The 12,606-nt window shown below is 41.0% G+C and overlaps 1 protein-coding gene across 1 annotated transcript in view; it reads right to left on the bottom strand.

The window, feature by feature from the left end:
- Window positions 1–1,882: 1,882 nt before the first annotated feature.
- LOC134744457 (solute carrier family 23 member 2) overlaps window positions 1,883–12,606 on the bottom strand; it is a 52,274-nt gene continuing 41,550 nt past the window's right edge. Inside the window, exons 6-13 of the mRNA XM_063678272.1 lie at window positions 11,429–11,549; window positions 9,528–9,669; window positions 7,142–7,255; window positions 6,654–6,793; window positions 5,793–5,940; window positions 5,209–5,430; window positions 4,594–4,711; window positions 1,883–2,482 (exon numbers count right to left, since the gene is read on the bottom strand). Coding sequence (XP_063534342.1) covers window positions 2,395–2,482; window positions 4,594–4,711; window positions 5,209–5,430; window positions 5,793–5,940; window positions 6,654–6,793; window positions 7,142–7,255; window positions 9,528–9,669; window positions 11,429–11,549 — 1,093 coding nt within the window. The 3' untranslated portion in view covers window positions 1,883–2,394. The remainder of the gene's footprint in view (window positions 2,483–4,593; window positions 4,712–5,208; window positions 5,431–5,792; window positions 5,941–6,653; window positions 6,794–7,141; window positions 7,256–9,527; window positions 9,670–11,428; window positions 11,550–12,606) is intronic.

Here is a 12,606-nt window from a genome sequence, read left to right as displayed (position 1 = left end):
ATTGATGCATCAAGGCGGTTTGTTTACAGAGGACCTACCGGGAAACGCGAATCCGAAAATTCACTATCTAAGCTGCCTCTTATCGCTCGAATATGCAAGTGACAGAGATGTTAGATAATAGTTATTTACGATACAAGTGCGGAAAAGAGGAAATTCGAAACCAGTGGCGATAAATTAAAACACGACCGCAGGGAGTGTTTTAAATCGACACGAGTTGCGAATTACCTATTCGCACGTGTATCGTACAACGTTTTACAGTACATATGGCCCTTTAAACTTTCGACATATGCACGAAAAGTGCTCTTTTACGCACTAGTGCGAGAAAGTAGCATCATATCACTGATTTAAACTTTCACGATTTTTACTCATTATTATTTACAATGACGGGACTTAATCTCGTAAAATAAGTATTAAACACACTACTATACAGGGTGGCCAAAAATATGTGCATTCTCGTTGCCAAGGAGGTTTTGGGATTATACCTACTGAGCAACTTTTACTATGGGACAAACCACGAAATCGCGAAAAAAATTTTTACCCTCCCATAGAAAATGAACCAGCCCCATCTAGTGGATAAAAAAAAAACAAAAAAAGATAAAATACATATTTTATCCACAACGACACTGTTGATTAATTGGGCAAATACGCTAATGTAACGGCACGGCACCTGATGGGCACTTGAACTGCGATACAGCAGGGTAATTAAATTACGTAGTCTGAAAAAAAACGGCGGTTTCGACATTTACGCAGCGTACTACGTAGGCGAACAACACGAACGCGAAGCGAAGCGATGCGGCGCGGGGTGAATCAATCCTTTGATTTGATACCTATAGAAGTGTCCTGCGTGGGTGATCTCGTTGCGAACGCGAACGCAGTGGACCCACCGCGCCGCGCTGCGCCGCGCCGCGCCGCTTCGCTTCGCGTTCGCGAGTTGTTCGCTAGACGCTGCGTTATATTACTCACACACCTGCAATAATTTACGGGGTGAATATAGGTATAGGACATACTGAGCAACTTTTACTATAGGACTAACCCAAAAATCGCGAAAAAGAAATTGACTGTTTCGTATATTGTGGCTGTCTGATTTTCTATGGGATTTTTTTTCACGATTTCGGGGTTGTGCCCATAGTAAAAGTTGCTCAGTATCACCTAAACATTCACCCCGTAAATTATTGCAGGTGACTAAATAAACAACCAATCACCCTCTAGGTATATGTCTGTAAGCAGTGTTAGCCGAAACGTTAATGCAATTAACCATTAACCAGTACTAATTGAACCGTAAACTGTAATCGTCCGTTACGGTTTACGGTTCAATTTGTACAGTTTAATGGTTAATTGCAATTAAAGTTCGGCCAACACTGTCTGTAAGTCGTTTTCAACTGTGTTTGTATATTAATAATACGTATCGTATACAACGCCAATTTGTAATGATTATAATGAATGAAAATAAAATATCATTATGAAATGCCTAATTTTAATTATGCCAATTAAGAACCACGACTGCAAGTCCCGTAAAAAATACACAACCTAATAACAAAACTTCCGTGAGACACAGACATATTAAATATATTAATAACGGGTCACTCACGTATTTTAAGTCGAAAAACGCTTGACATGTTTCACTCCGTACCGAGGAGTGTCATCAGGAGCTTGCGTTGAAACATGTCGAGCGTTTTTCGACTTAAAATACGTGAGTGACCAGTGAGTTATTAATATATTTATTAATACACTACCTATTTAACCGTAGCAAACCGTAGGAATAAAATATACTGAAAGAGCTTTAAGTAATGAAATAATTTATTCAGAACATAACTGCATTTAATATATTAAGTAATATAGGTACTTATATTTTAAAATACAAAAATAGTACAATAATATACGAAACGTAAAATCGTGAAATAGTTTTTTGTACAACTGCGCTTAGTTTAAATTTAATTTAATATATTATTCATTTGAATATATTTGTTCTGTTTGACGTAGCAAATTTATTGGTGCATTAGGAACACACTGAGATTAATATCCAATCAATATCAAATTTTAACTCTGAATACTCCTCCAGGTCCAGGTACCTCTGTAGGTCTGTAAAGGGGCCCACTGACTATCAGTAGGCCGGACGATATCAGCCTGTTTAGAACAAAAGTTTGACAGTACCGAACAACTGACAGGCCGATATCGTCCGGCGGACTGATAGTCAGTGGGCCCTTTAAGTCAAAGAATTAAATTTCCGACACATTTCGTACCTTGTCACAGTGACAATATGAAAGTCGCTAGAGACCTCATACTATTGTCACTGTGACAAAGTACAAAATGGGTAGGAAATTAAATTTGACTGTACCACTCGCGCCACTTAAGGTACATCTTTTGGTCAGCGTTGTTATTTGTCTCTTTTCCCCATTAGCTGTCCTTTTTCCTCGTCAGGAGTCCCGTGAACTTGCCAGCTTCGTACGTCGGCATGAATGGGAGATATGATGTCCATTTCCATCTGCAAATGAAATGTTTTTGGCAAAAATTTCATTTTTGGTACAAGCTTTTATGGCTGACTGTACTTTTCTTTCAACATGCAACTAATACTCATGACGAGACATGAATCTAGTATAACTGGATCGGTCATGAGGAGTGGGGGAAAATGACCGAACGGGATAGTCTTATGTATCTTTCAGTAGGAATAGCAGAGAAAGCGCTGTTATTGTTTGTCCTTGTCATAGTTTCACTTTTCCACCGCTGCCACAACCGAGGTTGTGGCAAACAAATAAGTACGTGACATGTCATGTTTGTTCGTTGCTTGTTTAATTATCGTTGTTTTGTATGAAATTGTGCTTTCTCTTATGAAATATAGTGATGGTTAGCGTTTTGAATGCTTGAACTTTGATAAAATACTGGTGAATTGTTCTGTAATCGGCTGTAATAGCCGCTCTGAGCAAAAATATGAGATCATAACCTTTCACACGTAAGTACGGTATTTTACACCTTCCTCTTAACGCAATATGTGAGAATAACATCGTAAAATTACGTTACACTCAAAGCAATGTAGAATCAAACGATTTCAATAAAAATATCACAATTATTTACGCAAATTAACAAAACATTATTTGTAAAATTATCCGCCCAAATTACGTAGGTAGGTAAGAGTCTGAGGTCAGCCATTTTTAAAACTTCTTCTTAATTTAGCTGCATAACAATCATGTTAGGGATACCAGATGAAAATATCATAATTTTATGGGTAATTTTGACCTCGAAGTTTTTTCGTACTTCTAATTCCAAAAAATAAATATACAAATGTTGTGAAGATTAAATGTGGTGTACATTAATTGGTGTGATTGCGATTTGAGATTTCTTTAAATTAAAACCCATAATACATTTTATTTTACGTTTTATTTACTAAACATGTTTAGTTTTGTACCACCTGCGCGAATTATAGGAGGTATTTCATTGTTTATACGCCTAAAAAGAACGGCCCATTGACATTTTATTTAACAATTTTTTAATACCGTCAAACAAGCTAACTTTGCCTCCAGGGTAATCGCCCCAACGTGATATCAAATATTGTGGTAATTTTTACCAATATGGTATCCCCACGTTTATGACGTCATCTATGTCTATCCCTTACGGGCGCACGCGTATAGCTGGTCTATGTAATGCTAGGTCTATGTGACGAGACAATTCTAAAAACCCCAAACACAATTAGGTTGCGTTGTTTTATCACAGAGTTCCTATGGCCACCTCCTATCTACATCATCGGATCAGCTCGATGGTACCATAATATTGCATTGTCACCCGACTTACATATGTATGCAAATTTTCAGCTTCATCGGAAACCGGGAAGTGGGTCAAATTTAACTTGCAAGATTTGACCCTTACAAACATAACTACATATTACATACATACTAACTTACATAGGTACATTGCAAGTTGATAAAAAGCTTATAAAAAAAGCATGTTCGACCATACAAAATAATCGAATACGTTCGTCTGGAGAACTGGGTGGCCATGTTTCGGCATAAAATCTGTCAAATTAGCCTGACACCAAGCTTGAATAGCATTTGCCGTGTGTGAGGGAGCTCCGTCTTGTTGGAACAAATAATATTCATTCCCAAACATACAATTTAAATTTGACAAAACTTAAAGTAAAGGTTGGCACTTACGAGTGATCTACTCTTTGAGCAGATTTCTGCAAATTCAAAATATACTTTTTGTATTTTACTTTGAATGACAAAATGGAATGTGTGTTTCTTATCTTATGGGCGGCGGTATGTTGTTCCAGCATTTCGTGGCAGAATATCTAAAACTACCACGAAATGCAGTTGTATTGTGCCGTGGGCAGATAAGACGAGTAGCTTCTCTAACACGCTGCTGAGAAAATTACAATTTTTTTTAGCTAAATATTGGGGTGTCAATGACTTAATAATGCCGAATAGCATACATGCGCAATGTAAAGAACGACGTGACTCCATGTTCAAAGGCCTCCCTCCTCTTTTTCCACTTGTCTCTGTTTAGTGCTATATCTGGCCAGCCTCTCAAAAAGGAGTCCAAGTTATCCCGCCCTCCCCTCGATGCAATGGCGGGCCGAATCCAAGGTATCTGAAAATATCTGACCTGCGTATGAGTGACATCCCGACGGGGAAATCGTAAGTGTCACCTCCTTGCGTCGCGCCGGCGGCTTCTAGCGCCATCTCTTTCGCCCACGCTGCTAAGCCGCGCTCCTCGTCTGTGCCTGTACAAACAGTAACACTTAAGTGCCGATCGATGGACCTTGTATCTTTTGTAATAAGGTTGTCTGCGCTGGAGGTAATGGCGACCAAATGAAAGCAGGGAATACGTTTAATGTTAACAGAAGGCTCGTTGGAAAAAGTGGTTTGATCTACATACATGTAGAAGCTTATATAGGTAAGTACAGCGCCACACTATGACACTACGGATTGGTTATGAACTATTACATACATTGACTAACTAAGCTTAGAGAGCACTTATGCTAGTACACAAGAGTTTCGGTAGATGTCACCTTTACATATCATAGGACTATGGTGCCACCTACAGACGATTGAGAGACTTAATCTATCTAGATTAGGTAAGTAGGTATTTAGGTATGCTAATACCTACTTATCTGTTACTTGTTAAGATAGGTCTTAACAAAGGTTTACGAACTGTCAGTTAATAGTGTCGGCGATAGTACAAAACATCACGTTGTGGGCTTCTTAATGAATGTTTTACCTGGAATCAAATTATCAAGTAAGCATCCCAAGACTCCTCCAACAAGGATGGACGTAGATAGCAGCACTTGCAGCACAGCATCCAAGGCTTCCACTCCAGTTTGTATCACCCCGCTGTGCGCGGCCATCCAACGCGTCAGCACCAGAGGGAAGAACAGACTGAAGCCGATGATGTACAGGTTCCTGGAGCTGTTGAGGTCCACGTATTGGAGGGCTGATAGACCTGGGGATATATAGTGATTATAGTGATATTGTGAGTACATTGACCTAATGGAGGCAGATAAACCTTCGTGTATCGCCTGACCAAGCCAAGGTAACTTTAACCAATAAAGCACATGCTCTGGTCATGAGCTTCGCTCGTCCTCCATACCCGGGCACTCGCTATGCGATGAGATCACCCCTTTCGCTTCCTCGGGAGAGCTTAGTATCATCTTTGGAGTATATACCAAGTTACGCATAAATAATTACCTAAAAAGACCTTGCAACTTACAAAACAACGCAAAACAGTCTTCCCACCATTGGCTGTGGCGTAGTGACGAATACGCTAGCTTTCCAACCACTCTTTGCAGTACCAACAGAACTCACCGAATGCCGAGATCATGCCGAACATGACGCAGAACAGTCCCCCCACCACTGGCTGTGGTATGATGATGAATACCGCTCCGAGCTTCCCAACCACCCCTTGCAGCACCATCAGGCCTGCTGCCCACTGCACCACGCGCCGTGATCCAACCTGTTACAAATCCATTCAGTTCATGTCCATTTAGTTCGTCAGTTCAATGGACGGAACTACGGTCAAGGAATTTAATTTCAGTACCATTTCGTACCTTGTTAGTGACAAATAGTATGAGGTCCCTAGCGACTTTCATATTTAATGTCACTGTGACAAGGTACGAAATGGAATGAACTGGTATGGTTCTTTGATTGGAAGAATTTAAAGACTCGTGGTTAACACACATAGGGTCTTTCACTCATAGCTACGATGTGAACCGCACTACTTAGTTGCGTCCTACACTATTTAATACTATACAACAGATCACATTATTCGCTAGCTCCGCTATTCCCAATTTACGTGACTTTCTTTCTATATATTATACATTTCCCGGAGGGGTAGGCAGAGACCACGGATTTCCACTTGCTACGATCCTGACATACCTTTTTCGCTTCCTTCACCATAAAACTACTACTGTTACTACCCCTACTTCGCTATATATTATAATTTGAAAAAAATAGAGTAAAAATCACTATTTACGTGAGTTCCTACAGGTAAGCAACTAAATACTTGGTTTGCGCTTTTACACCTAGGTAATTAATATGAGCGCCCCGTGATGTCTTGTATTATCATTCTGGTAACTTACTACTAAGTAGATATGCTGAAGATGGCTTCAGCTATCACTCCGTTATCACCTATAATCGTCTTGATGGTGTAACTTGAAGCTTAAATACCTTAGTGACACCAATAGCCCCCACGTTCTCTCCAAAAGTATTGGTCCCATTCCCGGACCCCCAGAGCCCAGCAAGTACCGTACCCAGACCTTCAGTGCCTAGACCTCGGTTGATGGCGTGGAGAGGAGGTGGTGGTGCCGCTAAAAGTAAACATTTACATAAAAACAATCATTTTAACTCAATGGGCACATACGATTGCGCCCTTGGGTTATGAGGGAACGAGGAAGGCTTTTGAAGGAAGACAATTTTCGTTTTCGCATAAATTGCACGGGAATAGGGTTGGCAACGGTTTGCAGAGATGGCGCCATCATAGCTTGCCCCTTTTTCTATGAGATTTGGCTTAAAGGGCTGGCATCCATGGCATTAAAAAAACAAAAATTTGACACAATTCTAGGGATTGACAGGGCAAGCTATGCTGGCGCCATCTGCCAATTATTTCGACCGGTCAACCTGATTAACACAAAAGTAAAAGAAAGTTGGAAACTTACCACACATTCTGGCCGTGGTGGGGTAGTAGCTAATGGATTCGACTGTGCATGCTAGTACGCCGGCTAGCATGCCTAGCACGCCCGCCACGGTCACCGTCGGTGCTCCCCATTGGCCTGAGAACACGTAATTTATTTAATTATTTGTGCTATTCTCAATTAAAAGGGTACTTATTGTCGGTTGTCAATAAGGCGCTATTTCCATATAGCATTAATTTGAAATCAACCTTATCGACAAGCGACAATGTGGTACCTTTTGGTTAAGAACGTCACATTTAGTTACCTAATGACATTTATTGACGAATTGTACGTGGACAATGTGATAGACAAAGGCTTATGCAATAAACAAAGGCGATTATGATATTTCAACACAATTTGATAAAAGAAGTCACTGAAATTCTTCCCTAGTAAGTCCTACCACGCAAAATCGTTGCGCAATTTGCAAAAAAAAAACTTAAGCTTATGGCATTATTCATAAACGCGTTAGTCGGACCAAGCTAACTGTGTACATGCCATTTGTTTATATTGACACTCCCTTACTTTGAACTATTCAAGTTAGTATAAAGTTAGCATAGACGGACTCTCCAAGCCTCAAATAGCTATTAATGGTCTGTCTGTCTATAATTTGTAAGAAAAGGTAAAACATAAATTATAATTTGAGGCTTGTAGAGTTTTAAAAATAATCGGAGTTTTTAAGCACAAAGAATTTAAAATTAAAACTAATTTTAGAATGTCGTGGTGAGGCAGAATTTACGAAGTAGGTATGTTAATATAAGTACCATGTAGGTTTTAGTTTTGAAATATTGTAAACATTTCTTAATTGCGGTGGCCGTACGTTTTCACGCCCAAAGGAGTGAATTAACGAGCAATGCTTAGCCTAGCGTTAGTGTGAAAGAGGCTTGAAAAATACGAACTGCCGTGCAGTTACTACGAACATAGCAGCTAAGGGCCACCCCACACTACCGCCTCCCGAGCGTCGGCGTCTAGTCAACTCTATGCCGCTCGACGCAGCGACGCCTTTTTCCATAGCACAGACTACACGCCGACGCTCAAAAGAATAAGATGTTAGTGTGGGGGGCCTTAAAGAGTATAGTATGCATCTTCTGAAATGATTTTTACGCTTACGATTTTAGCGCCGCACGCGCCGTGGCACGCGCCAACACACAAAGGCCGACCGCTCACACAAAAGAGACAATTGCTTTTATTTAACAGATTACCGTCTTAAGCGTAAAAATCATTTGAGAAGATGCAGACTATAATTAGGGAGCATATACCTGTGTTGTGAAGGGATAAAAGTGGATAAAAGTCATGTAACGAGAAGGTTATAAATTATGCGGAAGGTTAACTTAACTAACTTAGCAGTTACACTCACGTGTTTTTAGTCACTCGCGCGACATGTTTCGAAGAGCCTACGCAGCACGTGACGCCCGCCCATCCGTCGTGACCGCTACTCACTCAGGCACTGTTAGTGCTTGAAAATGGAGACCTAGGCTCTCCGAAACATGTCGCGCGAGTGACTAAAAACACGTGAGTGTAACCGCTAAGTTAGTTAAGTTAATATGTCTCACGATAGTTTAAATTCGATTATGCGGAAGGTGGTAAAAAGAACCAGGAAGACACCACTTTGAATATAGAATTGTTCGTACGAGAATACGGTAAACAATGAATGACTTTTCCAATAGCTGTTTTGCGTTGCGATGTAGCAAATGATACATGATAAGAAAGGGAGTAAAAGTCATGACGGATGCCATAAGGTAGGTAAGTCTTGTGGGTTGGTAAGTGAGAAAGACTTGTTGCATCGACTAAGCGATCAAGCGGACAAGCCTAAATGTGTATACATAACTATACCAAGAGTTTTACTTTCGTTGGGTGATGACGTTCGAAAAATCGCGGGGCACTTTTGGATGAGACTAGCCCAGGACCGGGATAAGTGGCGTACACGAAGAGAGACCTATGCTCAGCAGTGGTTGAGTGAAAGCTAGAATGATGATGATGAGCCCAAGAGTTGCCACTGCCACCTACAATCGGTCGGACAACGAGCTGTCGTCTTTCCTGGATAAGAGAGACTGAACCAGGATGCGTCCTGAATGATAATGCGCGTCGGCCGGGTGACCCGCCGGTAATAAGGCGTCCGTCAGCGTCAAGATCAGGCACAGGAACATGAGCTATCTTTAACTTCAGTCAGCAACGTAGAGAGAATAAGACATATTCCACCACTTCCTCATAGTCTTCGCGGAAGACGTGTTGGGTACTTGCTGCTTCGGTTCATTTCCCCATACTTCGTTTCTCCCTACAAATAGTTCCTAGCGTCCTGGTCTCCCGATCTGAACAGGCCTCTACTACCTATATACTCTCTGTTCTCCAAGGGGAGAGGGTTTGAGTCGTTTACCTGGGTAAGGTACTCGGAACCAGGGCGCGTCCTCAATAATGACCAGCTTGAGATCCGTGCGCGCCGGGTGACCCGCCGGTAAGGCGTCAGTCAGTGTCAGGATCAGACACACGAACCACATAATGGCTATCGTTAGGAGAACCTAGAAACAAACAAGAGGTAATATAAAGAGTATATGAATACCACTGCAGCTGGCGGTATCTTAATCGCCTATAAATATTCTTATTGGCACACTCCAATTTACATTGAATAACCTTGTTATAAAACACTAGTTTCTACACTTTCTACCGGCGACTTCGCCTGCGTAGAATGATGATTTCCGAGATAGAACTTATGCTCTGTCCTCCACGACAGGGGTGCGAAACTCCTCGCTTCGGGCAAACTTGGCTCCGTTCGGCTCAGCATTGCTCCGAGCAATTATTAGGGTTGGTACAACTTGAAGTCCCTTTGCACGCGACCACAAATAAGATAATGACTTGAATTTTGACAATCCTAAATAGCCGAAAAGGATAGTGCCATATTAGAAAAGGATAGCAGGATTCGACCCTAAACCGCTGTTAAAGTTTAAACTTCGGTTTTGTAGGAAGTTTCCTTTCTGTACGGTAGTACTATATTATTTATTATGTGCCACGACTCATTATCTCCATAAGCTCCATACTAAATATGATCTAAATCGGTTCAAGACAGACCAACTGACAGACATGATGGCTAATTTCTCATTTACAATATTTAATAACAAAACTTCCGTGAGACACAGGCATATTAAATATATTAATAACGGGTCACTCACGTATTTTAAATCGGCCCGCGGTCTGCGCCGGTCCGTCACCGTCGACGCAAGCTCCTGATGACGCTCCTCGGTACGGAGTGAAACATGTCGAGCGTTTTCGATTTAATATACATGAGTGACCCGTTATTAATATATTTAATATTTACAATATTAATGTTGAATATAATATATTTGGTACTTATTTGAAACTTATACCAAAATACGAACGTCACAAAGCTGCTTAACTTTGCTATTTCATTTTACATTTCATCTTACATACAATAATGGACTTATCCACTAACAACGAACGTGCTCAGCGAGCCGCGACTTGGATTCTGTGATCATTCCCTAGTGTACTAAGCGCTTGGGAACCAGCATTCGTGACACCTTGAAATTAATAGCAACTATGAGGAACGGTATATCAAATTATACTGGTTTTCGATTTGGTGAGATTTGTGTGAAACTAGCTTCTAGCTATAGAGTGCAAATACTGGTGAAGTGATATTTAAATTACAATCGTTTTTACTTATGTTATGTCATATGCTGCTTAGTGCAGTTGATGGATTTGGAGTTTGAATTATAATGCGGCTTTCTGTGCTACTGTAGGCACTTTAATGAAAAACTTACTTAGTTACTGCTGTGGCGCGACGACCCGAAGTGGATCTTGGGCTCGACACCAAAGACCGCCATGCTACTCTGTCCAAAGCCGTTTCTGTCCAGTCGACGGCGCCGAGCTCGCTGACCAAGAACCAATTACCAAGTGGCCGAAGACCGTCTGTACGCCCTAGGTACGCTGGAGAGACGAAGTGCAGAAAGACCCCAGCCAATGAAAAACTTAATGGAATTTATTTTCCAAAGCTACCCTACGATTTTCAGCTCAGACACAAAAAATACGAGTTATTAATTGACCCTGTATCTTTTTTTTAACAGTGAAGACGATGTTCAGTTCCTGTCCAGACCTGCGGCGGTAGGTTTTATCGCTTGTCACCTTGCCTGTCACGTTCTAACAAGTATGTAAGTGCGAAAGTGACGGGCATAGTGACAGGCGATAAAAATGGAACCATGCTGCGTCCGCTGGGCGCTAGTCCTTACCTTTTTCTGTCATCTATTTCCGTTTATAGTTATAGCTTACCGGGAACAGCTTAAAAAGCGGGAACCACTGGACCGAGCAGCCGGTGGACCGTTTCCAGGACAGCGTGGGGACACTCACACCGCCCATACATTGCGAGAATACCGTCAGCAACGTGAACGTTCTGGAACAATGCAAGCTTTTAGACTATTTAGTAGTAGTTACACGGAAATGGCATTGGATTGGGCATATCCTCAGGAAACCTGACACCCACCTATCCAAAGTGGCCCTGACCTGGAAGATGCCCGGCAAGCGGAAACATGGTCGCCCTAAATCTACTTGGCGTCGTTCTGTGGAGCAAGAGCTGGGTAACAGAACTTGGGGAGAGGGAGGGAGGAGGTTACCCAAACTGCTCAAAACCGAAGTCAATGGAAGAACAAGATTCGAGCCCTACACCCCAGCAGGGGGTAACAGGAAATGCTTCATTTGTACGTCAAATGAAAACAAAATTAGTCAAAGATGCATTGTACACCATTGACGAATTCTTTTTGTAAATAAGTATTTAGATTGTAATAGTAATAGTTGTTTAATGTATATTTAATATGTAATGTAATGTGTAATCGTAAACCGACGGACGTATAAAATGTAAAATTTTATGAATAAATAATTGAATTGAATTGAAGAAGAGAGAAGAGAGTAGTTACAATCGAGGACATTCTCGGTGAACCACTTCAGAAAAAAATTACCTCGATCCTTACGAGCGAGCTAAACTCCGCCTCCCATGGACATAAGCAATTGCAATGCATTTAGGATTCTTTATCTTAATAAAGAAAAGGGTAAAAGCAAGTAATGAGACAAACAATAGGTAGTAAGGACAGTTTATTAATTGTTGTTGTTTAGGCTAAGCTTCGCCTCCCCATAAAGATAACCAATTAGGATGCATTTTAGATTCCTTTTCTTAGTTTGCAAATGCCGGCCGTCACAAAGACAATGGACGGCAATAAACTTTACCTGAGCTAACCTTTTTTTTTCAGCACCCACATTTTTAAGTGCCATTCTTTATCACTTTTCTGATATTCTGCAAGACGTTTAAAATGGTTTAAACGATTTTTGCCCTTAAAGATCACCTTGAACCATCACCGGAAATGTCCTCGTTTGTACCTCACACGTATTAAAAGTTAATTGTAAGTCAGAAATATAGTCTGGCAAACCACTACGTCAGTAGTTAAGAATTAGCTTTA

This window comes from Cydia strobilella, chromosome 9 (assembly GCF_947568885.1).
Source record: "Cydia strobilella chromosome 9, ilCydStro3.1, whole genome shotgun sequence".
In the NCBI taxonomy this organism is placed as follows: domain Eukaryota; kingdom Metazoa; phylum Arthropoda; class Insecta; order Lepidoptera; family Tortricidae; genus Cydia; species Cydia strobilella.
The sequence above is the reverse complement of the archived record's forward strand: the minus strand, read 5'-3'. Positions and strand labels throughout refer to the sequence as shown.